The sequence below is a fragment of the Lichenostomus cassidix genome, chromosome 17 (assembly GCF_008360975.1).
Source record: "Lichenostomus cassidix isolate B80296 chromosome 17, HeHo_3.0, whole genome shotgun sequence".
NCBI lineage: Eukaryota > Metazoa > Chordata > Aves > Passeriformes > Meliphagidae > Lichenostomus > Lichenostomus cassidix.
In genome coordinates, this window is record NC_139497.1 from 8,380,821 (window position 1) to 8,407,053 (window position 26,233).

The following is a 26,233-nucleotide window of genomic DNA, read 5'->3' on the forward strand; positions in this document are numbered from 1 at the left end:
TAATACTGCATGGCTTGAAGGTTTGAGACACTGCTGGTGACTACTTGAGCATGAAGGATAAGAGATGCAGGACAGGGCAGGAAGGATTTCTGTCTATGAGTTTGTAATGACATTTTCAGTGTGAATGATCCAGCTCCCCACGTCTCTCACTGTTTGCTTGCTTTGACCTTGCTGGGGTTGGGATTTGTTTACAGCTTTAAGTTTATCCAGGCTGGTAGGGAGTGTTTTTAGTTCCCTGTGCTGCTGGAATCTGGGATGTGAGCCACTGGTGCCTCAGTCCCCTGGGGGTGAAAGGCATGGAATGGTTTGGGTTGGAAAGGATGTTTTAATCCCATCTAATCCAACCTCCTGCAGTGAGCAGGGGCATCTTCAGCTGCATCAGCTTGTCCTGCCCTGGACTGTTTCCAGGAGTCATCCCTCTGCTCAGGCATTCTGTAACTCTGTCCTGGCAGATTTACCCCAAAATATCCTTTGGGTCATTCCCTGAGGGGCAGCAGTTCCATCTCGTTGTTGTTTCAGGCACTTGTAGCAGAAGAAACACCCAGAAGTGGCAATTTTTGCATGAGCTGAGCCCTGCCCAGGGGGAAGTCCAGGGGCTGAGCAGGAGTTGGGCTGAGGCTTGGGAGGGGCAGAGGGATTGGTTTGGACACTGTCCCTGTGCTCTGGTGTCACCTCTCAGCGCTGGGAGCTGCTCCCTGTCCCCATTTCAGCTCTGTGGCTGTGCAGGGTGTTACAGATCCTTGTTTCCTGTGTCTGTGCTGGGTGGCAGGTGCTGTATTCCCCAAATTTGGTATTTTCCTGCAGTAAGGGCAGAATTCCCTGCAGCTGTAATCAGTGAATCCAGTGTTCCATCAGAGCCCTGTGCCACAGGGTTCAGCCACAAGCTTCCAATTCCCTGTTCCCCAGTTCCCTGTCCCCTGCTCGGTTCTGAATACTGAACACCCGTGGAGGTGGCAGCCCAAGTGCTGCTGTGGCATTAGGGAGCTGTCCTGGGCAGGGGGTGACATTGGGACAGCTCTGATGGCTCTGGCAGCCCCCAGCTGCTCCCAGGGCTCAGTCCATGGCTCTGAGCCAGCTCTGCCTCCCCTCACTCGCTGTTTGCAGGATGTCTAGACACAAACGGTGGGGTTTCCTTGGGAAGCAGGAGGAGGATGAGCCCTGTGAGCATCCCTGAGTGCTGTTTGTGTTGTGTGGCAGCAGTAATGGGCTGGAAATAGCTGTCAGCATGGCTGGAGCCTCCTCAGCCACACAGCTGTGTGCTCAGTCCTACTGGGGCAGGCTAATTCGTGTCTGAAAGGCCTTTTTCTAATGGCAAAATTGAATCTGTCAACAGGTAATTCCATAAACCCAGACAGAAGAAATCCTGTGCAGGAATCAGCTCGGAGCAAATGCTTTACTGATGATGCCATTTTTTTTTTTCCCCTTCATTTCCTGCTACAGGAGATGGCAGATGTTTCAGTGTTGAAACAGAAATTAAAGCTGTGACCTTGAACTTCCAAATATTTCTGTGTGGTGCAGGCAGGAGTCGCCTGGGGCTGGGCACAGCCTGGGAATGGCACGGGGAAGGAGGGGACAGGGCAGGGATGGTGCTGGGAATGCCTGGCAAGGGGTGGGGAGTGACCTTGCCTGGATGTCCCTGGGCCTCCAGGACCTAAAGTTCCTCCAGGAGAGATGGAGAGGGACTGGGACAAGGGATGGAGGGACAGGACACAGGGAATGGCTTTAAGCTGAAGGATGGTAGAATTAGATTGGATACTGGGCTTAGAATTAGATTGGATACCCCACACAGCTCAGCTTTGCTGGGTTTCACAGCTCCATGCTTCCCATATCCATCATTTTCTGCCCCTGGAAGGGCAGGTTTGGCAGAGCAGGGGTGAGCCCAGCAGCTCACGTGGCAGCAGCTCAGCTGCACAGGCACAGGAGGGATCTCTTACTCCATCTGATGCTCTCCCCACGTGGGGGGAGCAGCTCCTCAGCTTACCAGGATAGTGTCAGAGGGAAATGGAAATGTCTGGAGGTGGAGCTGCCCCTCCTGTTGCTAACCCCAGCAAGTAAAAATGGTGTTCAGGGAGTTAGAAAGAGAATTTGGTCATTCCTAGTCTGTTCTGATGTGATCTGTGATCCCAGGCACCTTGTCCTACTTGTATTTTTCCCCAACGTTGGGGAATTTTTGAGAGATACACAGTGGGGTGAAAAATGCACAGCAGGGAAATCCCAAATGCCGTTAGGTGGACTGGGAGATCACAGCACTGGAGAAAAGCTGAATATTTTTCGAATTTTACCAAACGCTCAGCAAAGTGTTCCGTGGTCCAGAGCAAGGTTTCCATGTGAAGAGAAAACCAAACTGCCCTTGGATTTGACAGGCAGCTGCTCCTTTGGGTGGTTCAATGCCCAGCTCCTCTCTCCAGCCTGAAGCATGAAGGTCTCTATAATTCCCTTATAATCCTTCAATGCTAAAATTGTTTCCAGCACTTTCTGCACTTTAAAGCAGGGAGAGGAAACCCAGGGAGCATCAGGTTTTGCAGGGAGGGATGCTGGAACAGGTAGTTGGTGTCTTACAGTTCTCATTGCAGCTTTGCATCCATTTCAGTAAATCCAAAATGTGGAGCCTTAGGTAGATTAGTGTCCTGCTGCTGATTTCTGAGTTTCTATCACCAAGACAGAAAATGGGTTTTCAATACCAGCCACTCTAAGACTGGCCTGGATTCCCTCTGTGATGCTGTGTCCCCTAGAAAGATGGATTAATTACTGACTTGAAGCTGGGAATTATTTTTTCCATCCAGGTAAATGCGCAAGATTTTGGTTTGACTGCAGCAAAGGGGTTTAAATAGAAAAGCCCTTCACAAACAGCCTGCTTCTGGTTGTTTCTATCAGTGTGAAACACATTTTGGCTTTTCTCATTTGTTTTTATCCCTGCTGTCTGCTTTTCTCCAGAAGTGACTTAAAACTTGGGACCAAAGCAGAAAAACAACCCTGGAGTTATTCATTTCTAAAGTGTCACGCAGTGAGCGAACAAAGGCCATTTTAAATTGAGAGTCCTCCAGGGAGCTGAGCACAGGCTTGCTCATGCACTCGAAATTCCCACCTGAACACCCAGAGACTGCCAGCCCTTCTGAGGAGGAGAGGCTGGAGGAAGGCAGATGGAAGCTGGATTTGCAGAGCAGCATTTGGTGGGCAGAACACCCAGCCAGGTGCTGCCTGTCAGCTTGTGGAAAATCTGAAATGTCTTCTGCAATATGTGCTGGATGCATGGAAAGTGTTAATTGGAGACAATCAGGGCCAGGGAAGGGCAGAGGATGGAGCTGGGCTCATTCCCAGGCTGGATGGAGGGGAATCATGGCTCTGTTTGCACAGGAGGGGAAATTTGCAGCCAGTGCTGGCTGGCACCACCCTGATGCCTTAAGGATTTTTAGCTTCTATTTTTCATGAATCTGTAGTTTTGGTGTGTAGCTCCAGGCTCCATATAAAGTGCTAAAAACCTCTGTTCCCAGCATTTTAGACAAAACATTGCTCTCAACTGGAAAATCCAAGGGCACTTTGCTGCCTCAGAGCCCCAAAATATGTAAACAACAGTGACTTGAGGGGAGCAAACTTGGGGTGATTGACATCGTCACCTGAACGTGTAATTGGAGAACTGAGGCTGATATGTTAATGGACAGAACTTATAAAATGTGAAGAACTCATGACTCACTGTCCATTTTGGGTGTAGCCTCTCGAATAGGGCTCTGTCTGCCCTAAATGGACCTAACGGCCTTTGATAAATTAATCTGCTTTTTATTCTCCTAACTTTGTCTAGCCTCTGTCTTAGGAAGCTCTGTTTTAGGCACCAGCCCCATTGGTGCCCCTGGGGTTTTGGGGATTGCTCTCAACACAGTCTCTATCCCAGGGATGCACCTGTAAAAGGAGAAAGTGGAAAACTGCTGTGGATCAGCTGATTTGGGGCTGGAAATCCACTCATATGTGCTGCCCCTCATGAAGCTGAGCCCTCTCAGTCCTCCAGAGCTGGATTTTCCTCCTGGTGTTCCCCACTGCTCCCTCAATCCCTGGCTTGGAGCTGCTGTCCAACCCAGGGACACAGCAGGACACATCTCCTTGGCTGTGTTCCACATCTCCTTGGCAGCACCTGGACACCACATCAATGTCTCCTCCTGTTCCTCTGCAGGTGAATCTGGTGCTGAATGAGGGGAAATCCCTGGGCCTCATGATCCGAGGAGGAGCAGAGTATTCCCTGGGCATCTACATCACGGGTGTGGATAAAGGCTCTGAGGCAGAGAGCACTGGCTTGAAGGTGAGAGTGATCCCAGAGGGGCTGGGAGGTGACACGTGTCCAGGTGGCTTTGGGATGTCTCCAGAGAGGGACAGTCCACACCATCCCTGGGCAGCTGTTTCAGAGTTCTTCCACCCTCCATGGAAAGAATTTCTTCCTCATGTTGAGGTGGAACTTGTTGTGTTTTAATTTACGGCCATGGCTCCTTGTCCAGCCACTGAAAAGCCTCTGGAAGCATCCTCTGACACCCTTGGGGATATTTGTATGCATTGAGATCTCCTCTCAGTCCTCTCTTCTGCAGGCTAACCAGGCCCAGCTCCCACAGCCTCCTCATCAGAAAGTCCCTCTCACCTCCCTGAGCTGGCAGCAAAGAGTTTGCCATTCAAGACCCTGCTCCTGTTCCCTCTCCCTGCACCTGCCATCCAAAGCCATTCCTTTTGGAGCCAGTTTGGTGCCCAGGGTGCTCCCAGCCTGCCTGCAGGGCACGATTTTGGAGGGCAGCTCTCAGCAGGGCTGTGCTGGCTCCTCCTGGCAGTGCCAGGGATGTGAGTTAACCAGCAGGATCACCCTTGGGGTGAGCAGGGCTGATCCATCCTCGGCTGAATCCAGCTCAGCCCAGGTTCCTGAGGGATGCTCTGGGGTTTGGAGCTCAATCCATGCTCAGCCCAGGTTCCTGAGGGATGCTCTGGGGTTTGGAGCTCAATCCATGCTCAGCCCAGCTTCCTGAGGGATGCTCTGGGGTTTGGCTGAGCCCTTCTGAGGCTGCAGAGGTCACAGTTGGCTGCAGAGCTCTTCTAAAGGGACATCCTCCACCTCCCTCATCCCACCACATGCACACACAGCACTGAGAGCTCCTCCAGCCTTCACCAGCTCTCAGGACATCCTGGGATCACAGCTGACCCTGGAAGGGACATTTGGGGTTAAAACTGTGTATGTTCACCAGGGAAATAAGTTGGAAAGGGAGCTTTTGGATTATCTCTGTGCCACTTGTGAATGAGGCACGTTTGCCACTCAGACTCCTCAGGCTGGATCATTTCAGTTCAGGCACAGTTTCTTTTCTGGTGTGTTTTTCCCTCTAAATGACCCAATTTCCTGCAATGACATCCAGTCACTCCCTCCTCCACTGCACTCTCATGGGCTCTGAGGGTCACTTCTTTCCTATTCCTTGTGTCAGTCGAGATCTGATGGATGTTAAACTCTGAAATGTTCTCCCAATGCCCTGGACTGGTGCTGGGCTGCTGAGGATGAGGGGAGATCTGCTCTGAGCCCCTCTGTTAGTGCAGTGAGACATCTCTTGGACTCAGTGATCCTAAAGGTGTTTTCCAAGCTAAGTGATTTTTCCATCAATCAGCCTGGGCTGTTTAGGACTTTGCTCCAGTGGTCCCATAAAGTCACTTAAAGCACGAACTGGGGACAGTCTGGTGGAGAGAGCTGGGACAGATATGATCCTGTCCCTCAAATTGTGGCACTGAGGTCACCAGGGTTCCCTTGGAAAGCCAAGGAGACTTCTAGGGGTAAAGCAGCCACTGCTGAGCTGTCCTGAGCACTGCAGGCTCCTGTTTCCCCTCTTGCCACAGAATAAAAATGCTGCACTTGGAGCTTTGGATCAATCCCAGTTTTCATGTCTCTCAGGTCCTAAGCAGGGCAATGGACCCTGTGCCACGAGGGGGTCCTGGGCCTTAGGACAGGGAGCTGCAGGAGCATGCTGGAGGGGTGGCTGAGTGTTTTGCAGGCAGCAGAAGCTCTGCTGGAAGCTCCCTGCAGCCCCTTGGTCTGTGTCAGAGTGCAGGATGCTCCTCTGGGCTGGCACCCCTGGCCATGTCCCCAGCAGTGTCCCAGGGATTTCAGTGGTTTCATCAGCCAGAGGCAGCAGGACAGTGCTCTGGGACATCTGGATTTCAAGACAGGAATGTTAAGAGGCACAGGACAGTTTGTTTCTGCTCGATGGAGCTGGAAAGGGAGGGACTGGCTGGAGCTGCATAGGTGACCTTGCTGACATCATGTTTGTCCCCTGTGCCAGTGTCAGGATCAATCTCCTAAACACCAGAAGCCTGAAAGGTTAAATACAGGAGAAGACAAAAGAAGCTGCATTGTTTTCCTTGGTTTTTTTTCCTGTTTGATTCCCTGCTGCTCCAAATCCCTGGTTTTGCTGCACAAAGGAAAATTGCTGCTTTGCTTCCTTTTCCATCCCCATGCCAGTGAGTTGATGTCACAGGGACAGTCCCAGCAGAGCACAACTGGCTTGATCCCTCCAAACCTCATCCCATGCCTGCTTGCAATGCCAGCAAATAGCCACACTCAGCTTCCATCCCTGTCCCTGTCACCCCAGGTGCCACCACCGTGGCTTTGTTTGCACACCTGAGCCTCTGCTTGTTGATTCTGGAGATCTCCCCCCTCGCTGCTCTGCTCTCCAGTCACTGATTTGTGTGTCCAGCAGGCTCATGCTGTGCTGAGTGTCAGGCTTGGTGTGATTTCAGATCCTCACAGGCACTTCCCACCCTGATTTGTGTATGCTGAGGGCTGTAAATTTAGAGCTGCCTGGAGGTTTGGAGGGGAAAAAAAGGGCTTTTATGTCCTGCTGTTAGACATGGTTGGATGTAGATTGCTGCTCCAGGTGGTGGTGGAAGGGATGTGATGCCCCAAGGAAGAAAGAACTGGTGGATAAATATGATTTCCAGGTAATTTGTTGCTCTTTAAAATGGAAAAATTGTGGGTTTGCTCAATGCAGGCTCAACACAACCTTGTAGGGTTGTTGGGAAGGTTCCTGCAGACTTCCCAGGAGTGAATCCTTCTGTGGGGTTTGCTGCTTTCACGGAATTTGTTACCAGAATTGAGCTCATTCTGATGTTTAGATGAGATATTAGCCAGAAATCCTTCCCTGGGAGGGTGGGCAGGCCCTGGCACAGGGTGCCCAGAGAAGCTGTGGCTGCCCCTGGATCCCTGGCAGTGTCCAAGGCCAGGCTGGACAGAGCTTGGAGCAGCCTGGGATGGTGGAAGGTGTCCCTGCCATGGCAGGGGTGGCACTGGATGAGCTCTAAGCTCCCTCCCATCCCAAAGCAATCTGTAATTCTACCAGACATTTCATTTTTACCTCCTTGTACCTATGGCATCGAATCAGAATTTTGGACTGTTTAAATAATAACTAAAAGAAATAATTAACATTTTAGACTTCACTTAAATTTTGGTCGAAGGGCCAACAAAAGGGATTGAAAGCCAGGCAAAAACAAGGAAGTTTCTCTTCCAGAGAAGCTGAACTGGCTTTTGTCTGCTCCAGCAGCAGGTCCTGGGATGTGGGTCCCATAGGAGCTCCAGCCCTGCTGCTGTTCTGCTCCCTGACAGGGCAGAATTCCAGCAGAAACCAGGAACTCTGCAGTCAGTCAATAACTAAATATTCATTGTCTTGGCCTTGGACTTCTTGATGTTTATTCATTCATGAAACCTCTGACAATGTGCTCTTGGGGCATGTTTTAAAATCTGCTGCCTCGGAGGAGGCTGTGAGAGTGAAAAAATGGGGGTTAGCAGAGGGCTGCAGAGGAGGGAGGTGAGTCAGCCTTGTTTGCTTTCAGCCTCTGTCCTTCCTGCCTCCTTCGTGATGTTCCCAGCGGTGCTGGGCACGAGCTGAGCTCCTGATGCTGTTCCTGGCTCTGCCTGGCCCTCGTTTCTTCCTTGTTCATTTTTCCTGGTGCTGTATTTTGTCAGGATCTTTTTCTTTTTTTACCTTCTTAAGCCACTTTGTGTTTTCTCTCCTTGACCTTTAAATCAGAAATAGCGGATTTCAGGGAGCTTGCTTTGAGCAAACAACTCAATATTGAGTTCCCAGAACGAGGGCTGGGGTGAAAAGGGCTGCCATGATCCATATTTATCCAGATATGAGAGGAGAGGGAAGGGGAGACTGTAAATAGGAAGAGGTGAATGATTTTACATCAGCAGCGGCTGTCATAGAACAAAGAGTCATTTAAGCTGGAGAAGATCTCCAAGATCATCGTGTCCAAGCATTCTTCCAGCACTCCAAGGTCACCACTGAGCCATGTCCCCAAGTGCCACATCCACACGGCTTTTAAATCCCTCCAGGGATGGTGACACCACCACTGCTCTGGGCAGCTGTGCTGGACAACATTTTCCTTATTTTTCCTGATGTCCACCCTGCCCCTCCCCTGGCCAGCCTGAGGCTGTTCCCTCTCCTCCTGTCCCTGTTCCCTGGAGCACAGCCTGACCCCCTGGCTGTCCCCTCCTGTCAGCAGCTCTGCAGAGCCACAAGGTCCCCCTGAGCCTCCTTTGCTCCAGGCTGAGCTCCTTTCCCAGCTCCTTCAGCCTCTCCTGTGCTCCAGACCCTTCCCAGCTCTGTTCCCTTCCCTGGACATGACTTGGTGTCATCTGCAAACTTCCTCGAGCTCCTCATCCCAAAGCTGCCCCTTGAAAGCTGCCCTGGGTTTTGGGGCTGGACAAAGATCCTGAAAAAGAGAAGATGAAGTAAAAGCCCTGTGGCTCCCTCAGAGTTTGGGGAATGAGCTGCAGGTGAGAAACTCATGGAGGAGGTTTGTGGTGCTCGAGATGTAAAGTTCCTCCTGGTCCTTCCTGTGGTGTCACCGTGATGGGGACAGAAAACTCTCCACTAAAAGCTCCCCCAGCGTTGCAACAAGCACTGCCACCCCAGAGAGTCCCTTCCCTCCTGGGCTCTCATCTCCACCCTGTGGCTGCTTTGTTCCTCCTCTCTGGACTGCAAAGTGTTTGGCTGAAGAACCCATTTTCAGTCAGCGCCTGGCACCCCTCATCCCCTGTCTTGCTCCCAAACCTATCCTGGATCCTTCCAACAGCCTCTGCTGTCCATGGATCATCTGCCCTGACCTGTTTCCCAAGCACTTCCTTATTTTTCAATTAATCCTCCTTAATTTGGTCAATTCCAAATTGATTCATACCTTCTCCTGCCTGTATTTTTAATCTCTCAAGGGCTTTGGATAATTATTTGTGCTGCAGAGAGGCTCCTTCTACTTTCATGGTGTCTCCAGCGTCATTTAGCCTCTCTGCTGGCACTTCAGTGGCATTAAACAGGGCTGGTGCCACTGCCAAACCGTTTGGCATCCCCTTGGCCCTGTCACTCCCAGCTCAATTTGCTGCCATCTGACGTTCAATCCCATTTAAAACCTCTCGCCTATTTTTCTGTCCGTGTGATTGAAATTCTCCCGGAGCCAGTTTTGATTATTTTTAAGAGACTTTAGGTGCTCAGAAAGCCTTGTCTGCAGCCCATTAAGTTTCTCTTGACTGCACCTCCCCTTGCCCACTGTCTGCAGAAGGAGAAAGAGCCAAGGCTGTCATTGGGGTGTTATTTCCACCTCTCTCCTTGTCATGGTCTGTCACCTTGTGCGTGTCATGTTCAGCCCCTGCATTTCAGGCTCCAATTTTTTCCCCTAGGAAATGAGAATAATCCACGTTTTCAGAAGTGTTCAAGCATTCAGCACGTCCTGGGTATCCACCCACCATTAGCTGAGCACAACTGAAAAGCAGTTCCTGAAATATCCAGGGCAATAATTTTCCTGTGTTTTATTACAACTTTTTTTTTTTTTTAATGTCTTGTTATTACTTCTTTTATTCTGTGCCAGTTTGGAGCTGTGAATGCAGCAAATCATTTCCCAGGGTCAGCTTTTGTTTTTGGTAGATGGTTTTTTTGCATGTATGCAGTTTTTTTGTTAATTCCCCACTTGTCCTTGACTTTGGGTGGAAAAAAGATAATTATTATCAATGTTAATTAGCAAAAAAATCCTTGCCAGCTTTAATAGGAGTCTGTGATCAGACAGGCTGATTTGGAGACACATCCAATGATTCCCTTATCCCATTCCCTCTGTCCTTATCCAAAGTCCCTCTCCAGCTTTCTTTAGGCTCCCTTCAGGTAAAGAGACAGAAAATAACTGGTCTGGAGCCCCTCTGGTCTCCCTGATGTGACTAGAGCTTGCCAGCCTCCTCCTGGTTGACTCTTAAAAGGAGAAATTAAAGGTTATTAAACCTGTGTTACTGTCCTGAATCAAAAAAACTCATGAAAGTTTAATCCCTGCTATGGAAAACTATTAAAGATTCATAATTGCAATAAAACCGCCTAATCAAATTTGGATTTTTATTGTTTTGGTGCTGCAGTGAACCTGGTGCTCCTTGTTTTAGCAGCAAAATCCACTCCAGGGGATTGCTTGATGGATCAGCAAGCCCTGGGAGATGATATTGATTGCACCTGAGCTGGTGTTTCTCTTGGCAGTTTAGGCACTTGCATAATTTCCCTCCCCTGTTACGTGAGCAATCAGCAATTTTCTGCCAGTGGATTTAAAGCTGACAGAGCTCGAGGGGAACCTGAGATATTTGGGGAGCCTGATGGTTGGGAAGGTGGTGATTTACGTCATTTGCATTCCCAAATTTTCCCTCCCTTCCCATTTCTGGGATCTGCGAGGTCACTTCCAACACAAACCATTGTATTTTAGGATGAAAAATGAGGCAAACCTACTCAGGGTCCCTGCATGGAGCTGAACATGGAGCTGAGCTCTGCTGCATCTGGACTCCACAATATTAAAAAGGCTTATTCCAACCCAAATGATTCCATGATGCTCTTCCTCCAGCTCCTTGTTGCCCCTCAGTGCCCCTCAGACCATCCTTGCAGCCTCACTGGGTATCCTCTGTCCTTTGAGCAGAGGGAAGGGCAAACAGGAGCCCTTCAGTGCCTCCTCATTATTGGCAGCATCATTTTGTACAGCTCCATCCAGCCCCCCCACATTATCTCCTCTCTAAATTTAACAGGCCTAATCTCTTCCATCTGTCCTTCCACAGGCACCTTCATCTGCCACTGAGCAGTTTGGTTTCACTTCTCTGGAACTTGTTTCTCCCTGTGGCTCCTTGCTGGGCAGGCAGAGAGGAAAACCTGACTGTGTTTTGGTAGAGCTGAGCTGAGGCCTATGGTTAGGGAAAGATTAAAAAATGGTGGTTTATCAGAATGAGGACAAATTGTGATAAATGAGTGAGGAGGAACAGCTCTGAATGTCTTGGAAACACAGAGGAAGAGGAGTTGGGATGAAGGGTGAAACACCACAAGACTGTCAGGGAAGATTCTGGTTCCAGCAAAGGCTTTGGCCACAAAATGAAATCTCTTAGGGGCAGCTGGGGAGGAAATAGGAGAAATGGAATGCAGATGTCTCAGATCTGAGAAATGTCTCAGATGCTGGAGTTTACACAGTGCTGGAGGCTGTGGTGAGACCCTCTCTGCTGCATGCAGAGATCTGAGCTTTGGGGTTTCCACAGAGCAGCAGGATGGACTGGGGCTGGAGGCCTTGATGTGCTTTGGGTTTGGCCTGGTTGATGGAGGAGACTGGGCAGACTGGTCTGAGCTGGGATCCTGAACAGGCTCCTCCAGCCTTCACAGACTGCTCCTCACCAGCTTGCTCTCCATCCAACAGCATTTCCCCTGCTCCCTCCAACTGCTGTGTCCCCACTTTGGAGCTGGGTTACACTGGGCAGCTCCTCCCTGCTGGGACAGGAACGCGTTATTCCCACCAGAAAATCCCTGGGAACTTGCCAGGCTCACCCCACGCTGATCCCACAGGTGGGAGACCAGATCCTGGAGGTGAACGGCCGCAGCTTCCTGAGCATCCCCCACGACGAGGCGGTGAAGCTGCTCAAGTCCTCGCGGCACCTCATCATGACGGTGAAGGACATCGGCCGCCTGCCCCACGCCCGCACCACCGTGGATGAGACCCGCTGGATCACCAGCTCCCAGCTCGGGGAGACCCTGCTCAGCTCGGCAGGGTATGTCTTTGGGGAGGTTTTGGGGGTTTCTGTCAGCTCAGAGCCCCTGGGGTGCTCGCGGTCCCCAGTCTGTCCCCACCCAGTGCTGGGGTGTGGCTCCTGGATCAGGGGAGCATCTCTGATCTATAGGATGGAGCAACATGGTGCTGTCCCTTCCCCTTCTCTCAGGCCAGAAGCTTTTGGCTTTCTGGCCCGGAGAGGAGAGAATGTGCCAGGTGACAAGTGACAGTGCTAACTGACCTTCTCCCTCCTCACAGGGCAGTGGGTGACCACACCATGGAGGTGGCAGCCAGGGTAAGACATCCCAGACTTCCCCTGGGAGAAAACATCACTGCTTTTTGTCCTTTATTTTCCATGGGAGGGAGGGATCTGTGCTCCTGGTTGTAGCAGGGGTGCTGGTTTGGGGTGGGTTTGAATGGGTCTTGCTCCTCCCCACCCCGTCCTGGCAGCTGTGTTCCCACAGAGGGCGTGTCCCCTCTCCTGTGTCACATCTGCAGCACATCTGGAGCCTCCTGGCCTGGCAGTGATCACTTTAGTGGGCAAGGGGCAATGAGCACCCATGGGCAAGGACTGTGGGGACCTCCCCCACCCCGCAGAGGTGACCATGATTCCCTCCACACGGTGGCTGTCTCTGGGCCCTGACAGCTGCTGGGATGTTCCCCAGCCCTCTCCAGCTCCCCAGGCACAGGGACTCACCCCGTGCTGTGCCTGCAGCTCTGTGCCAACATCTTCTCCCCACACCTCTTTCAGAGCACATTGCTTTTAAATGGAAATTGCACAGGGAGGTTTCACAGGTGGCTCTCCCTGATAACAGCTTTGTACTCTTTGCTGGCAAAACATGTTCCCCAGCCTCAGCTCCTCTGTCTCTGGGATAGTCAGGGTCTTGTCTGCTCCATATCCCTGTGCCAACACTGCCTGGGAGGGAACAGCAAGGACCTCCCCTCAGAAATCCCTCTCAAAGGAAAAAAGTCTTTCATCTGCAGCCAGGCTTGTCTCTCCCTGGGGCTCCTTTGGTTGCCAGTGGCTCTTTCTTCACCAGGGTCTGCTTCAGGCTGGCAGTGGGGGCAAATGTGCCTTTTCCACAGGATGGGGAGCTGGCATGTCTCCCATGGCCCCAGTTCCCCCACCTCTGCCAGGGAGGAGCACAGCCTGGGATTAAATCACTGCCTGGTTGGGTCACAGCATCTGCACTAGCTGAAAAGGGCTGGGAAGCTGTTTTGTGTTTCAACTGGTGATGCATGAACTCCGAGAATCACAGAATCTCCTGAGCTGGAAGGACCCACAGGATCACCCAGCCCAGCTCCTGTCCCTGCACAGACACCCAACAATGCCACCCTGGGCATCCCTGGCAGCATTGTCCAAACACTCCTGGAGCTCTGGCAGCCTCAGGCTGTGCCCATTCCCTGGGGAGCCTGGGCAGTGCCCAGCACCCTCTGGGGGAAGAACCTTTCCTGATCTCCAGCCTGACCTGCCCTGGCCCAGCTCCAGCCATTCCCTGGCTCCTGTCCCTGTCCCAGAGCAGAGCTCAGCTCCTCCAATCCTGGCTCTGGATTTACCCAAACAAGTGGTGTCACTGAACAGCTGGTGAATTTTTGGTGGCACCTCTCTCCAGTCACTCCCAAAATACCCCATCCAGCGCTGTTTTCCAGCTGCCCCACAGGCAGTGTGTGACACACAGGCAGCTTGGGCTGGCGGGCAGAGCCCAGAGCAGGGGACACTCCTTGGTGCAGCCCAGCTGGCTCAGCAGAGCTCTGCCCTCCTTCCCACTGCCGCCCCCAAAGCCTGTCCCCTGTCCCTGCAGCCCGTGTTCTACCGGGGGCTGGCCGGCTCGCAGGTGACCCTGAGCACCATGGTGAACCAGACCCGCGTCATGCTGGAGGAGCAGGCACGGCACCTGCTCAACGAACAGGAGAGAGCCACCATGGGCTACTACCTGGACGAGTACAAGGAGGGCAACATCTCCGTGGATGCTCTGGTCATGGCCCTCTTTGAGCTGCTCAACACGCAGGCCAAGGTGAGGAGGGCAGGGACAGCTGCTGGGGGCTGGTGGGCTGAGCTGAGTCACTGTCACAGTGGGGACATTGTCACAGTGCCTCCAAGGTGATCTGCTCAGGGAAAGGGGGAGGGCATGGAAGTCAAATCCACATTATAATCAAATCATCACAGAACCCAGGCTGGTTTGGGTGGGAAGGGACCTTAAAAATGATCCCATTCCACCCCCTGCCATGGCAGGGACACCTTCCACTATCCCAGGCTGCTCCAAGCCCTGCCTAGCCTGGCCTTGGGCACTTCCAGGGATCCAGGGGCAGCCACAGCTTCTCTGGACCATTGCCATTCTGGGGGACACAGGCTGGTGCTCAGTGGCAGAGGAGCTTCTGGTGACATTTAGGACCAAACCTCCTGCATTATCTGCCAGCACATCCCATTGCCACTGCAGGCCGTGGTGGGAGGGAGGCCTTCCCCTTCCTCTTCCCAGGAACATGTTTGTGCTCCAACATGTCCCTGGCTGGGTGTGCCTGGCCAGTTCTCTCTGCTCTCCGAGGTGCGGGGAGTGATCTCCCCTCAAGACCTCGACCGCTTCGACAACCTGGTGCTCAAGAGGGAGATCGAGTCCATGAAGGCGCGGCAGCCAGCAGGGCCCAGCACCGACTGCTACTCCATGATGTCCTACAGCGACACCGTCTCGTCCTCCAGCAGCCACTTCACTGCCACCACCGTCAGCTCGGCCCGGGTAGGTCCCTCCTGCCTGATCCTGTTCCCTGCAGCAACTCCTCCTGCCAGTCCTACAGCAAACCCCTCTGCCTGGAATGCTCTAAAGGCTTTGCACCCCACAGGGAGCCCTGGCCAGGCACTTCCCACATTCATTCCCCCAAAGCTTTATGTTCCATGCAGGCTGGGTGATTTGCTGGGTGTCTCTGTGCTACAGACACTGCTGTCCCCTGCATGAGGGCTGCGTGTCCCTTCAGTGTCCCTTAACCCCAGTGAGGGATGAGCCTGCCTTGCACCCAGAAACCACATCCACACAGAAATCCCAGCAATGTGCCGTGCCTGCTCCTGCTCACCAGCTTTTAAATCTCCTCCCTAAAGATGCTGGCTGCCTGCTCCCCATCCCAGTGGGAACCCCAGTGGCCAGGCAGCTCCATCCCATTCCCAGCCCACTCTCCAGCAGCAGCAGCAGCAGCAGCAGCAGCAGCAGCAGCAGCTCTCCCACGTCTCTGCCAGGCCCCCGTCGCACGCACCACCTAATTAAGTTAGTGTAATCACCTCAGACTGTGCAGGCACACAGCCCCCAAATTAATTTCCTTGCCATAAAGTGCCTTTCATCATAAATGCATTAGTAACCTTGGAAATTAAACCCTGCGTGGAAAAAAGGAACAATGGGCTCTGTGCTGGTTGTGCAGCAAGGAAAGCAGCCCACGGTGGTGGGATGGGGCTGCAGAGGGTCCACCCGGAGGAGGGGGCTTTCCTGGGGCTCTGCCTGCCCTACAAGAGGCCTCGGAGAGTGGCAGAGCATCAGAGCTGTGCTTTTGTCCTGTTGGCTCCACAAGTACCCCCAGGGAAGCCACCCGCTCTGGTCAGGAGGGGTTTTGGTGAGATCCTTTCTGGATCAGCACAAACAAAGTGTGTTTTGCTCTGCTCTCCAAGGAGCTGCTGGGAAAATTCTTCTGAGGGCTGGCACAGGTCTGCCAGGGCTGTGTGCTGAGTGTGACACCTTGCTCTCACGCTGTCCCTGTGCCTGGGGCTGTGCCACGTGCTCCAGGTGTGCCATGCTCTGCCTCCAGCCCCATGACACGTGCCAGGCATGGCTGGCTGGGCTGCTGTGGGAGCAGTGACCCTGCCCCAGCTGGCACATGAGCCCAGGGGACACCAGGGGGAGGGACACCAGGGGGCTGTTGTGGCACAGAGCAAGGAGCAGGCACCGCTTCCTTCAGGAGCACGTGTCCCTCGGTGGCACTGCAGGGCCTCCCTGGCTGTGTGGCACCTGTGCCATGGGTGTGACAGCACAGCCTGCTCCCAGCTCTGCCCTGTGCTAGGAATGCTGGCACTGGGGATGGCTGTGCCCACTCCTGCTGGAACAGCTGCCAAGCAGAGAGCACCAGCTCACAGTGGGTGGAGCAGGAGAGAGAGATGAGGTGCATGACTCCCAGTCTGCTCCCTCTGCCCTCAGCCCCTGCTGCTGTTCCCTCCCCAGCACCTCTGGCTCCCTCCAGCCTTCCCCTGCAGCCCCGGGTGCAGCTGGATGTGGATGCTGCAGGGTGGGTTTGGGCAGGAGGGTGATGCCATGCCGGGATTTGCTCCCTGACCTTACCTTTTCCCTTTTGTGCTTGTTTCCCTCTGCTCTCCCCCTGGCACGTCCCCAGGAGCGACTCCTGTGGCTCATAGACCTGATGGAGGTAGGGGCTGCCGTGGGTGGGTCAGAGTGTGTGGGCAGGGGAGGGACAGGCTGGCCAGGGAGTGCTGTGGCTCCTCCATGGGCAAGGCCACCTCGTGTCACCCATCTCTGCTGAGGAGAGCCCCATCCCAGTCCCTGGTACTGCTCTGCACTCGAGGCACAGCTCAAACCACACCCAGCTGGTACCTGAGTGCCAGGACACCTCTGGGATGGGGTTTTGGAAGGAGCAGCAGGGTTGGAGCTTGGCAGACCCCACAGTGCCCTGCCTGCTGCTTTGCTGGCTAGCTGTGTGGCTGAATAGCAGTGGGAAATCACAGAATCATGGAATGATTTGGCTTGAAGGAACCTTTGAAGGCTATCTAATCCAACCCCTCTGCAGGGAGAAGGGATATCTGTGCTCAGAGCTCCATCCAAGTGGAGCTTGGACACTGCCAGGGATCCAGGGGCAGCCACAGCTTCTCTGGGCACCCTGTGCCAGGGCCTGCCCATCCTTGTTATAAAACACATCTTTCTTCTATATCATCTAAACTGACCCTTTTTTAGTTTAAAACCATTTCCCCTTTGTGTTATCCCAAGCCCTGTTCAAAAATCTGTCCCCATCTTTCTTATAGACCACTTCAGGCAGTGAAACACCACAACAAGGTCTCTGCAGAGCCTTTTCTTCTCCAGGCTGAACAACCCCAGCTATCTCAGCAGGCTGCACACATCCCTAGGGGGAGAATTTTCCTTATGGAAAAGGAAATATGAAAAATTCCTTATTTTCCTTTCCTTTCCTTATGGGCTTTGGGTGTGCAAAACTCCATGCTGCAGTCCAAGGGCTCAGTGCACTTGGGCTGTGTGTGAGAAATCCTCAGCCAGGCTTCAGAGGGGCTGGGCATGGATGTGGGAGAGCCTTGGGAAGCCCTGTGTCACACCAGAGCTGCTGGCTGGGAGCAGGCTGGGGGCAGCTCCAGGGTGGGGAGCACATTCCCTGCTCCTCAGACAGCAGGAAGTCACAGGGAGATTCAGCTGAGCTGGGAGAGAGGACCTGCAGCTGTGAATCTGCCCCAAGAGCTCCATCCCTGTGAGAATGACACTTACCCAGCACAGCTTGGCTGTAGCATTCCCAGATGGAGTTTATCCCAGGACCCTGAACTGTGGGACACAGATGTTTTAGGCTCTGTGACCAAATGCAGTGACACCAGACCAGGCTACCTGTACCATGGGTTGGTGGGTGAACTTCCACCAAAAATGAGCAGGGTGAGGCTGGGCAGGCTCTGCTATTGCCTTTTTCAGCCTAGGAATGAAACTTGAGATCATTTCAGTATTGGAGCTCATAGAAAAGTGGATCTTTCTTGGAGCTCCAGGGGCAGTTATGGAAGAATACCCACAAAAGCCCAACCCCAGAGGGATGAATACAGTTTGACAGGTTTTAGGAAATGAGCAGAGTTGATCAAAAGCACCAATTTGGAGGACAAGTGGTGATGTGATTCCCCCCAGGTTAAGCTCCTTCTCTTCTCTGGAGCCTCCCAGCCCTGTTACTAGTTGGACTTGTTGATGACAGTGTCTCTTGAAGATTTTGTTCTCAGCCTTGGTTCCCAGGAAGAAGCAAGACAGGAGAGGAGCCTCGTGCCCCCCAGGGCTTGGGGCTCTGCAATGGCTTTGGTCTTTCTAGCTGGAGGAAAGGGTGGGGAAAAGTGCTGGGAAGGCTACAAATATACAAAAGAAAAAAAGGCAAAAATCATCCAGCATCACTGCCATGGGATAAATGATTCCATTAAGGAATGCTGGAAGGATGCTTGGCAATGGGACAGTGCTGTGTTTGATGGTGCCAGCCACACAGGCTCAGCCCCTGAGTGCCACCAGCACCTCCTGGAAATCCTGGCTCTCAAGATGAATCCTGCAGGGCAGAGATCAGCTGCAGGCTGCAATAATCAGCTGCAGCATGCCTGACCAGAGCCGTGGCAATTCCTGACTGCCTCCAAACACAGCATTCCCTTTGTCCCTGCCTCCTGCCCAACCCTCAGTGCTGGGATGAAGGAACTGATATCCCTGTTAGGTGGTTTTCCTTCTTCCCAGCTCCTTGGGATATCCCACAGGGAGGATTCCACATGCTGGAATGATCCTTTCAGAGGAGGAGGATAGAGACAGAGTGAAGCCATTGAACTGGGGTCACTGTGCATCCTCAGAGCCCCTAAAATCTGGACCAGGAGCCTGGAGCTCCCCCAGCCCTGTGGCTGCCATCCAGAGTGGGAGACAGAAGGGAAGAGAGGAGCAAAGCCAGGCTTATCCCCAGGCTGGTGCAGCAGTTCAAAACTTAAAACCCGCAGGACTCAGGCTGAGCAGCTCTGCGAAGCTCTCGTTAGCAGTAACTGGAAATTAAGGGACTGATTTGGAGCTGAGAGGTTAATTAAAGGTTGGGTTGTGTTCCCCGGGGAGGTGGCAGTTTCTCCACCCTTTAATCTGCAAATGAAAACTGTCTGCCCGTCTGAAAGATGCTCTGCAGCTCCATCACTCCCGCTGGGGACTCTTTGTAGGATAAGAAGGACAAATGTTTCCCAGCTGCTCAGTGGAGGGGCTGGAAGGGCCTCAGTTTCTGTGAGGAACTGGAAAATAGATGGGGTAAAGGAGTAGGGAGTCAGCAGGAGGGAGCAGCCTCCTCAATACTCATCCTTCAGGGCAGTGGCTTCCATGAGTCTTTCCAGGGAAATCCAGGAAGGCACAGCCTGGAAATAGCCAATTCCTGAAAGCAAATGTGCTGGGCTTAAAAGCCATTTTACGGCCCAGAGCAATCCCTGTTTAATTGCTTTTGCCCCCAAAGAACCCAGCCTGGGGAAAGGCAGATCTCCTGCTCACACACCACAGCAGCCAGAGGGGCCCTGAGGAGGAGCAGCAGCAGCACAGTCCCAGACTGGGGTGGGACAGAGCTGGCAGTGAGGTCAGGGGGCACAGGGGCAGCTGCTGTGCCCACCCAGGGTCTGCAGAGGAGCTCAGGACAGGCTGGTCAGAGCTGGGGCACAACCTGTGATGGGCACAGGGTTGGGGGAAACACCCTGGCAGGTTTTCGGGGGAATCAGGCAGACTTTTGCCATTTTAGTAGTGACATAAGTGTGGCAGTTTGGCTGCTGTCAGTTATATTCTCCAGAGAAGCTGTGGCTGCCCCTGGATCCCTGGCAGTGTCCAAGGCCAGGCTGGACAGGGCTTGGAGCAACCTGGGATAGTGGAAGATGTCCCTGCCCATGGCATGGGGTGGAATGGGATGAGCTTTAAAGTCCTTTTCAACCCAAACCCTTCCAGAATTCCGTGATTCTCTCCCAAAACCCACCTGCCCTGATGTTGCATTAACTGATGATGAAGCCACCCTTTGCCAGGGGAAGGTTTCCTGAGCAAAACCTTCCCCTGTCACTCCCCGAACAAGCTGTTTCTTTGTGTTCTCATTCTCCAGGGCTCCTTCAGAAGCCACAGGGATAAAAGCACTTTGCGTCAATGTTTTTGCTGCTGCTCTAATGGTCTTAATTGTCTCCCGTGTCTATTTTGGGACGCGAGCATCTCACAGGCACAGCAGCAGCCTCCAGCAGCTGGGGGAGATGCAGAGGCAGCAGCATTTCAGCTAATCAGCTGTTTACCCTGCGATAAATAACAGGCACTTAAACACAAACTGTGCCCTGCCCCATCCGAGCAGCCCTGCCAGCGTGACAGGAGCAGAGTGCAGCCTTTCTGAGCAGCAGCAGCCTCTCTCCAGAGCAGGAGGGGGCCTGAGGGTGGGTTTGCCCTGGCAGGGGCACCAGGGGAGCTGGGGGTGTTCTCCCATGGCAGAGGATTCCCCAGGGCAGAGCTGCACCCCCAGCTGCCCTGTGCCCCCCATTCTGCCACCCCTGCCTTAGCCCAGTGCCTGTTTGCTCTGCTGGGCTGCATCATGTCCTCTCTTCCTGGGCCCACCCCGGCTGATTCCCACAGCCTTTCTGCATTTCTGGGGCTGTGATATCCTCAAAGCTGCGGTGTGGCATTTCCTGGTGACGTTTTTGACTCAAAGAGGGAAAGCAGTGACAGCAGCTTCTCTTTGCATCTCAGACCTGCTGCTCCGGGTTGCAGAGGTGGAGAGTTTTAAACTTTCTATTATCCTTTGGGAAAAAAGCCAAGTATTGAACCTGCAGCCCTCAGAGCGGGTTTTTCCCCTCCTTGCAAACTCAGCAGGAGGAGTTAATTTAGGTCTAGAGGAGCAAACATTTCAGGTCCACAGCACATTCCTTAGCTTGGCCAAGCCTGTATCCCAACAAAACTGCTCTGCTCCCAGCGTGAGTCTCCAGGAAACCTCCAAGGAAGCCAAAACCTTTGTGTGAGACTGGCCTTGTATGGGGAGGGGTTTGGGGGATAACTTGCATCTCCTTGCCGTTCCCTGTCACCCTGGCACCGTGCTGCTTGCTCCTGCTGCTGTGCCATGGCTTTCTCTTCCTTCTCTGCCTTCTCAGAACACGTCAGAGCTGGAGGGAGCTGGCGACTGCCACCAGAGCAGCATCAACACCCTGCCAGACGTGTCCCTGGTAAGGCCCTGCATGGAGCTGGGTGGGAGCAGGAGGCAAACTGGGGGTGCTGAGTTGTTCCTCAGCTTCAGCATCTCTGCTCCATCAGCTCCCCAGAGATAGCACTGATCCCATTCATCAGCTGGGTTTAGGAGAAGCATTCTGGCTGGCTGGGTAGGAGCAGAGCAAACCAAGGCAAAGGTTGGGTGGTTTGCTCTGTAATTAAGCTCATTTGTGAGTCATATTCTTGTTGTCGAAAGGTCAGGAAGGTGTTTCTAGAACCATGTCAGGCCAGAGAGGTGTTTCTATAACAACCAGCTCCTCTAGCTATGGTCAGTGTGATATATGGAGATGCACTGATGCTGAGCCTGAGCACGGTGTCCTAAAATCTGTTCTCACTTTGGCAGGATGATCTCTCCTCCTTCCCAGATGAACCACCCAACTTCAAGCCTCCTCCTCCTCCTCCTCCATCAGCCCCCCAGACCTTGGACCCCTCCTCTGCCCAGCACCGGCTCCCAGCCAAGGACAAGCCCAAACGCCCCTCCTCCGAGTCCTCCCAGTCTGGCCTTTTCTTCGTGGCCCCCCGAAACCCCTCTCCCCCTCCCAGCGCCCCCGAGAAGGACACGGTCAGCGTCACCTCCACGGCCTCCACCTCCACCGAGGATTCTGCCCCCAGCGCCATCTACGCCACCATCTCCCCTGCCCTGCCCGGCTCCCGCCGGCAGGTGGACGCCCAGCTCTCCCTGGTCAGCCAGCACCCCATCGGGCCCTTCCCCAGGGTGCAGTCACCCAGCAGGCTGAAGAGCCCATCCCCGGAGGGGCTGCAGAGCCCCCCATCCCCGTCCCCTCCTCCTCCACCCCCGCACCCGGCGCCCCCTCCCCCGGACAAGGGCAGCCCCCAGGCCGTGGCCAACCAGCATTTCATCATGGTGGAGGTGCACCAGCCCAACAGCGAGCCCGACGTCAACGAAGTGAGGCCCCTGCCCCAGGCCAGAGGTGGGTGTCACCTTACAGCCGGGAAGAACCAGCCCTGGAGTGTTCTGAGAGAGAGAAATGGGACAGGAGGCAGATCTCTCTGGAGGTTTTAGGTCTCATGGTGGATCTCGTGATCCAAAGGTTGGAGCATCCTTCGTATGGAGCCAGGCTGGGAGAGCTGGGGGTACCCAGCCTGGGGAAAGGAAGATTCCAGGGAGAATTTAGAACCCCTTGCAGTGCCCAGAGAGGCTGCAGGAGAGCTGCAGGGGGGCTTGGGACAAGGGATGGAGGGAATGGCTTCCCACTGCCAGAGGGCAGGGAGAGATGGGATTTTGGGAAGGAATTCCTCCCTGTGAGGGTGGTCAGGCCCTGGCACAGGGTGCCCAGAGAAGCTGTGGCTGCCCCTGGATCCCTGGAAGTGTCCAAAGCCGGGTTGGACAGGGCTTGGAGCAGCCTGGGATAGTGGAAGGTGTCCCTGCCCATGGCAGGGGTGGGACAAGATGAGCTTTAAGATCCCTTCCAGCCCAGGGCAGTCTATGATCCCAAGGAGAGGAAAAAAGAAATAATTGTAGTATTTTCCCATTAACTCCGTATTTTGGGGGAAAAAGGACTAATTGTGCCCACACTCAGCTCAGGAGTCACGTTTGTGCTGGGAAAAAGTAGTGGAGGTGAGGGGCCCATGTGCAGGAGCCCACGGGTCCCCCGGAGATGGAGAGGGAAGGGTGTTCCAGGGAGATCCAGGGTGTTCCAGGGGGATCCAGGGGGATCCAGGGTGTCCCAGAGATGGAGAGGGAAGGTTGTTCCAGGCGTATCCAGGGGGTTCCAGGGCTATCCAGGGTGTTCCAGGGGGATCCAGGGTGTTCCAGGGGAATCCAGGGTGTTCCAGGGGGATCCAGGGTGCTCCAGGGGGATGCAGGGGGTCCCGGAGATGGAGAGGGAAGGTTGTTCCAGGGGTATCCAGGGGGTTCCAGGGAGATCCAGGGTGTTCCAGGGAAATCCAGGGTGTTCCAGGGGTATCCAGTGGTATCCAGGGGAATGCAGGGGGTCCCGGAGCATCCCCGCTCCCGCCGCGCTGCGGGACTGACACGAGCGGCAATGTCGCCCTCCTGTGGCACAGAGCCGTCACTGCAGGGCGGCGCTGGGACCCCAACTCCGCCGAGTGATTTCCAGTCCCGATGGAATCTTCATCCTCGAAGGGCAGAAAGCTCTCACATGGCAGCACTTCTTCGCTTGGCTTCATCCCTGTCTCCTCCCAGAGCCTTTTGTGGAGCATGGGTTGGATAAGCTGGCCGCTAGCAAGATCCCTGAGTTGATCACTCTCTCCCTCCATCCCGATTTGGGATCTGGGTTGGATCCCGGACCGGAGTTTGAGGCCACTTGTCCCTCGATGCTCCCTGTGCACCGCTCTGCTCTTCTGACAGGAGGGTGCAGTGAGGTTGGGGTCAATTTTTTCTCCCAGGGAGCAAAGGATAGGATAAGATAAAACCTCAAAACCAGCCTCAAGCTGTGCCAGGCGAGGTTCAGGTTGGATATTAGGGAAAAATCCTTCACTGAAAGAGTGGTCAGGCCGTGGCACAGGCTGCCCAGGGCAGTGGTGGGGTCAGGGATTTAAAAGCCTCGTGGATGTGACAGCTGGGGACATGGCTCAGTGGTGGCCATGGCAGTGCTGGGGGAACGGTTGGCCTCGATGATCTTAGAGGACTTTTGCAGCCTCAGTGATTCCACAGTTGTGCTCGGGAGCCCTGCTGTGCAGCCCCGGTGTGGATCCCAGGGCAGTGCCCACCCTGGGAGCGGGAGCTGCCCTCGCTCCGTGGCCCGTGGGCACCCGGCCAGCCCCGGCCCTGGCACTGCCCGCCCGCTAACGCCGCATCTCTCCCCAGCCTCCACGCTCTCCCAGCTGTCGGACAGCGGGCAGACCCTCAGCGAGGACAGCGGGGTGGACATCGGGGAGGTCGAGACGAGCGGCAAGGACAAGAGCCGGCAGCCGGGCCCCGGGAAAAGCCGGAGCCTCAAGGAGGCCACGAGGAGCGAGGGGGCAGCAGAAGGGGCCTCCAAGCCGGTGAGGGGCTGGGGTGCTGCTCTGTGTGGGAGGGGCACGGGGGGCTGTGCCCCACCACCTCGGCCAGCCTGTTCTGCTCCCTCTGTTCCCCACAGGCAGCAGCCACTCGTCCATGCTTTGCTGGGGTATTTGTCCTCTTTCATGAGCCCTGCCAGCTCTCTGAAGGGGTTAATTTTTGGGGAGAAGGGGTCAGGAGTGGCTGGGAGGGGCACTGTAGGGCTGATTCACTCCATCCTGGGTAAATCCCATCCCTTCCAGCTCCAGCAAGCAGTTCCCTGGGGCATGGGAGAGTTCCTGGCTCTAAAGGGACATCCACAGGCCACATGATGTTTTCCACCTGTTGCCAAAAAGGGAAGGTGGCAGCAGGTATCAGACATAAATTGGGGTGTTTCTGATGGTGGTGAGGCTGAGGGACACAAGTAGGCAGGCAGAGAGCTGCTCTGCTCCTCCCCAAACCCTTCCAGACCTGCCCAGGGTTGGGATTTTGGATGTCAGGGGTCACAAGGCAACCACAGGCTGGCTATCCCTCGGCGGTGGCAGCCAGAGTGTCCCTGCTGCTGTGGGGCCCACAGCTGGCACTCAGTGCCCAGGCTCCCTCAGCAGTGCTGCCATCTGTGCCCACAGCCGGGGCTGCTGGAGCCCACGTCGTGTCTGATCCGGGTGTCCAAGAGCGCTCCCACCCTGGGCATCGCCATCGAGGGCGGCGCCAACACGCGGCAGCCGCTGCCCCGCATCGTCACCATCCAGGTACGGCGGGCTGAACGGGAACAGCTCCGGGTACATCCATCCCTCTCCTCCCTGGACAGCTTGGAGCTTTCCCTCTCCTCCCTTGAGCTTTCCAGGGGGGGAAATGCCCCTTTCCAGGGGGAATTCCAGGCGGATTTTGGCTGTGTGTTCCCCCTGCAGCCCTGCATCTCCCCAGGCATCCTCTGCTCTAAGGGCCCCATGTGCATCCATGTGTCCCATGGATGATCCCATCCCAGAGCACACCTCCTGGGAGCCAACTATCTGCTCCAGACATCTCAGAGGGGATCAGGGCAGCCCTGAAAGCTTGGCTGCTGTCTCCAGATGTCTGGAAACTCCCAGACAGAGGATTGGGGAGGAGGAATGGTAGATGAGAGCCAGGGAACTGAGCCCTCTGGAGCTGTCTCCCTGTTTGCTGTTGACTTGGGGCAAAATTCAAGTTATTTACAGCAGAAAAAAGCAGAGCTGACTGTGCCTGGGTTATTCTTGGCCACCCCAGCCAGCATCACTCTCCAGGAGCAAGCAGAAAGGAAGCCAAATTCATCCCCCCTCTCCAAAAAAGTGAAACATTTCGCATCCATCCTGTCAGATGTGAACTATTTCCCATTTTTTCCCCGCTGCTTGACCCGGGGTGGGTGAGAACACGAGCTGACCAGCTCTCTCTCTGCAGCGGGGGGGTTCAGCACACAACTGCGGGAAGCTGAAGGTGGGCCACGTCATTTTGGAGGTGAACGGCACGGGGCTGCGAGGGAAGGAGCACCGGGAAGCCGCCCGCATCATCGCTGAGGCCTTTAAGCTGAAGGAGAAGGACTACATCGATTTCTTGGTCACAGAATTCAACGTCGCCCTTTAGGGACAGGGAGGTTTGGCTTGGTGGCTGTGGAGCACTCGGATGGGGATGAAGGACGGCGCCGAGGTGTGGCGGCAGCGTCCCAGCACCGCGCAGAGCCCTCGCCACCCCGCACACGCTGACACCCCCGGCTTGTCCCCAAATGTCCCCGTGCCCGCTGCAGGCTGGCTGCCTGGGTAGGGCAGGCTGAGAGCGGGCAGAAAGCAGTGCACATCCCTAAAGTCTCCATCCCTGTCCTCTCTGGGGTAGGGAACAACCTCTCCCCCTCAGCCAGGCTGGGAGCAGGGCAGGAGGACGGCAGAGTCTGGGTGTCCCCGCTGTCATTTGAGTGCCACACACAGAGCCAGGTGGGCCCGTGGCTCAGGCTGGAGAGATTTTTGGGGGGTCGCTGCTCCCTTGGGTGCTCGTCCCCAGGTGGGTGGCACCAGCCACGGGTGGGGATGCAGAGAGAGCAACCGGAGGCCTTGTAAATCGCTGGCAGTGTTGTTGTATTTATATATACAGAGCTTGTGCTTTTAATTTTTCAATAAATCTATCAGGGTAGAAAAAAGGCTGTGCTTGGGGGGTGCTTTGGGGCTGGGATGAGGGGGTAGGAAGGAACAGGAGTGGCAGGATATTTTTTGTAATATCCTGGGAGCTTCCCAGAGCTGGCACGGCAGGTGGGAGTGCA

At 54.5% G+C, this 26,233-nt stretch overlaps 1 protein-coding gene across 4 annotated transcripts in view; it reads left to right on the forward strand.

Annotated features, from left to right (window-relative positions):
* The window catches only part of WHRN (whirlin), a 44,877-nt gene extending 18,764 nt beyond the window's left edge, over nt 1–26,113 (forward strand). For 2 of the 4 annotated variants that reach the window (XM_085076352.1, XM_085076354.1), the window contains 11 exons: nt 4,163–4,288; nt 11,841–12,043; nt 12,301–12,337; nt 13,845–14,057; nt 14,568–14,774; nt 16,405–16,437; nt 20,885–20,956; nt 21,343–21,931; nt 23,791–23,969; nt 24,594–24,716; nt 25,384–26,113. In XM_085076352.1, coding sequence (XP_084932478.1) covers nt 4,163–4,288; nt 11,841–12,043; nt 12,301–12,337; nt 13,845–14,057; nt 14,568–14,774; nt 16,405–16,437; nt 20,885–20,956; nt 21,343–21,931; nt 23,791–23,969; nt 24,594–24,716; nt 25,384–25,566 — 1,965 coding nt within the window. In that variant the 3' untranslated portion in view covers nt 25,567–26,113. The remainder of the gene's footprint in view (nt 1–4,162; nt 4,289–11,840; nt 12,044–12,300; nt 12,338–13,844; nt 14,058–14,567; nt 14,775–16,404; nt 16,438–20,884; nt 20,957–21,342; nt 21,932–23,790; nt 23,970–24,593; nt 24,717–25,383) is intronic. The other 2 variants (XM_085076353.1, XM_085076355.1) reach the window with 1 other exon arrangement.
* Nucleotides 26,114–26,233: the final 120 nt, after the last annotated feature.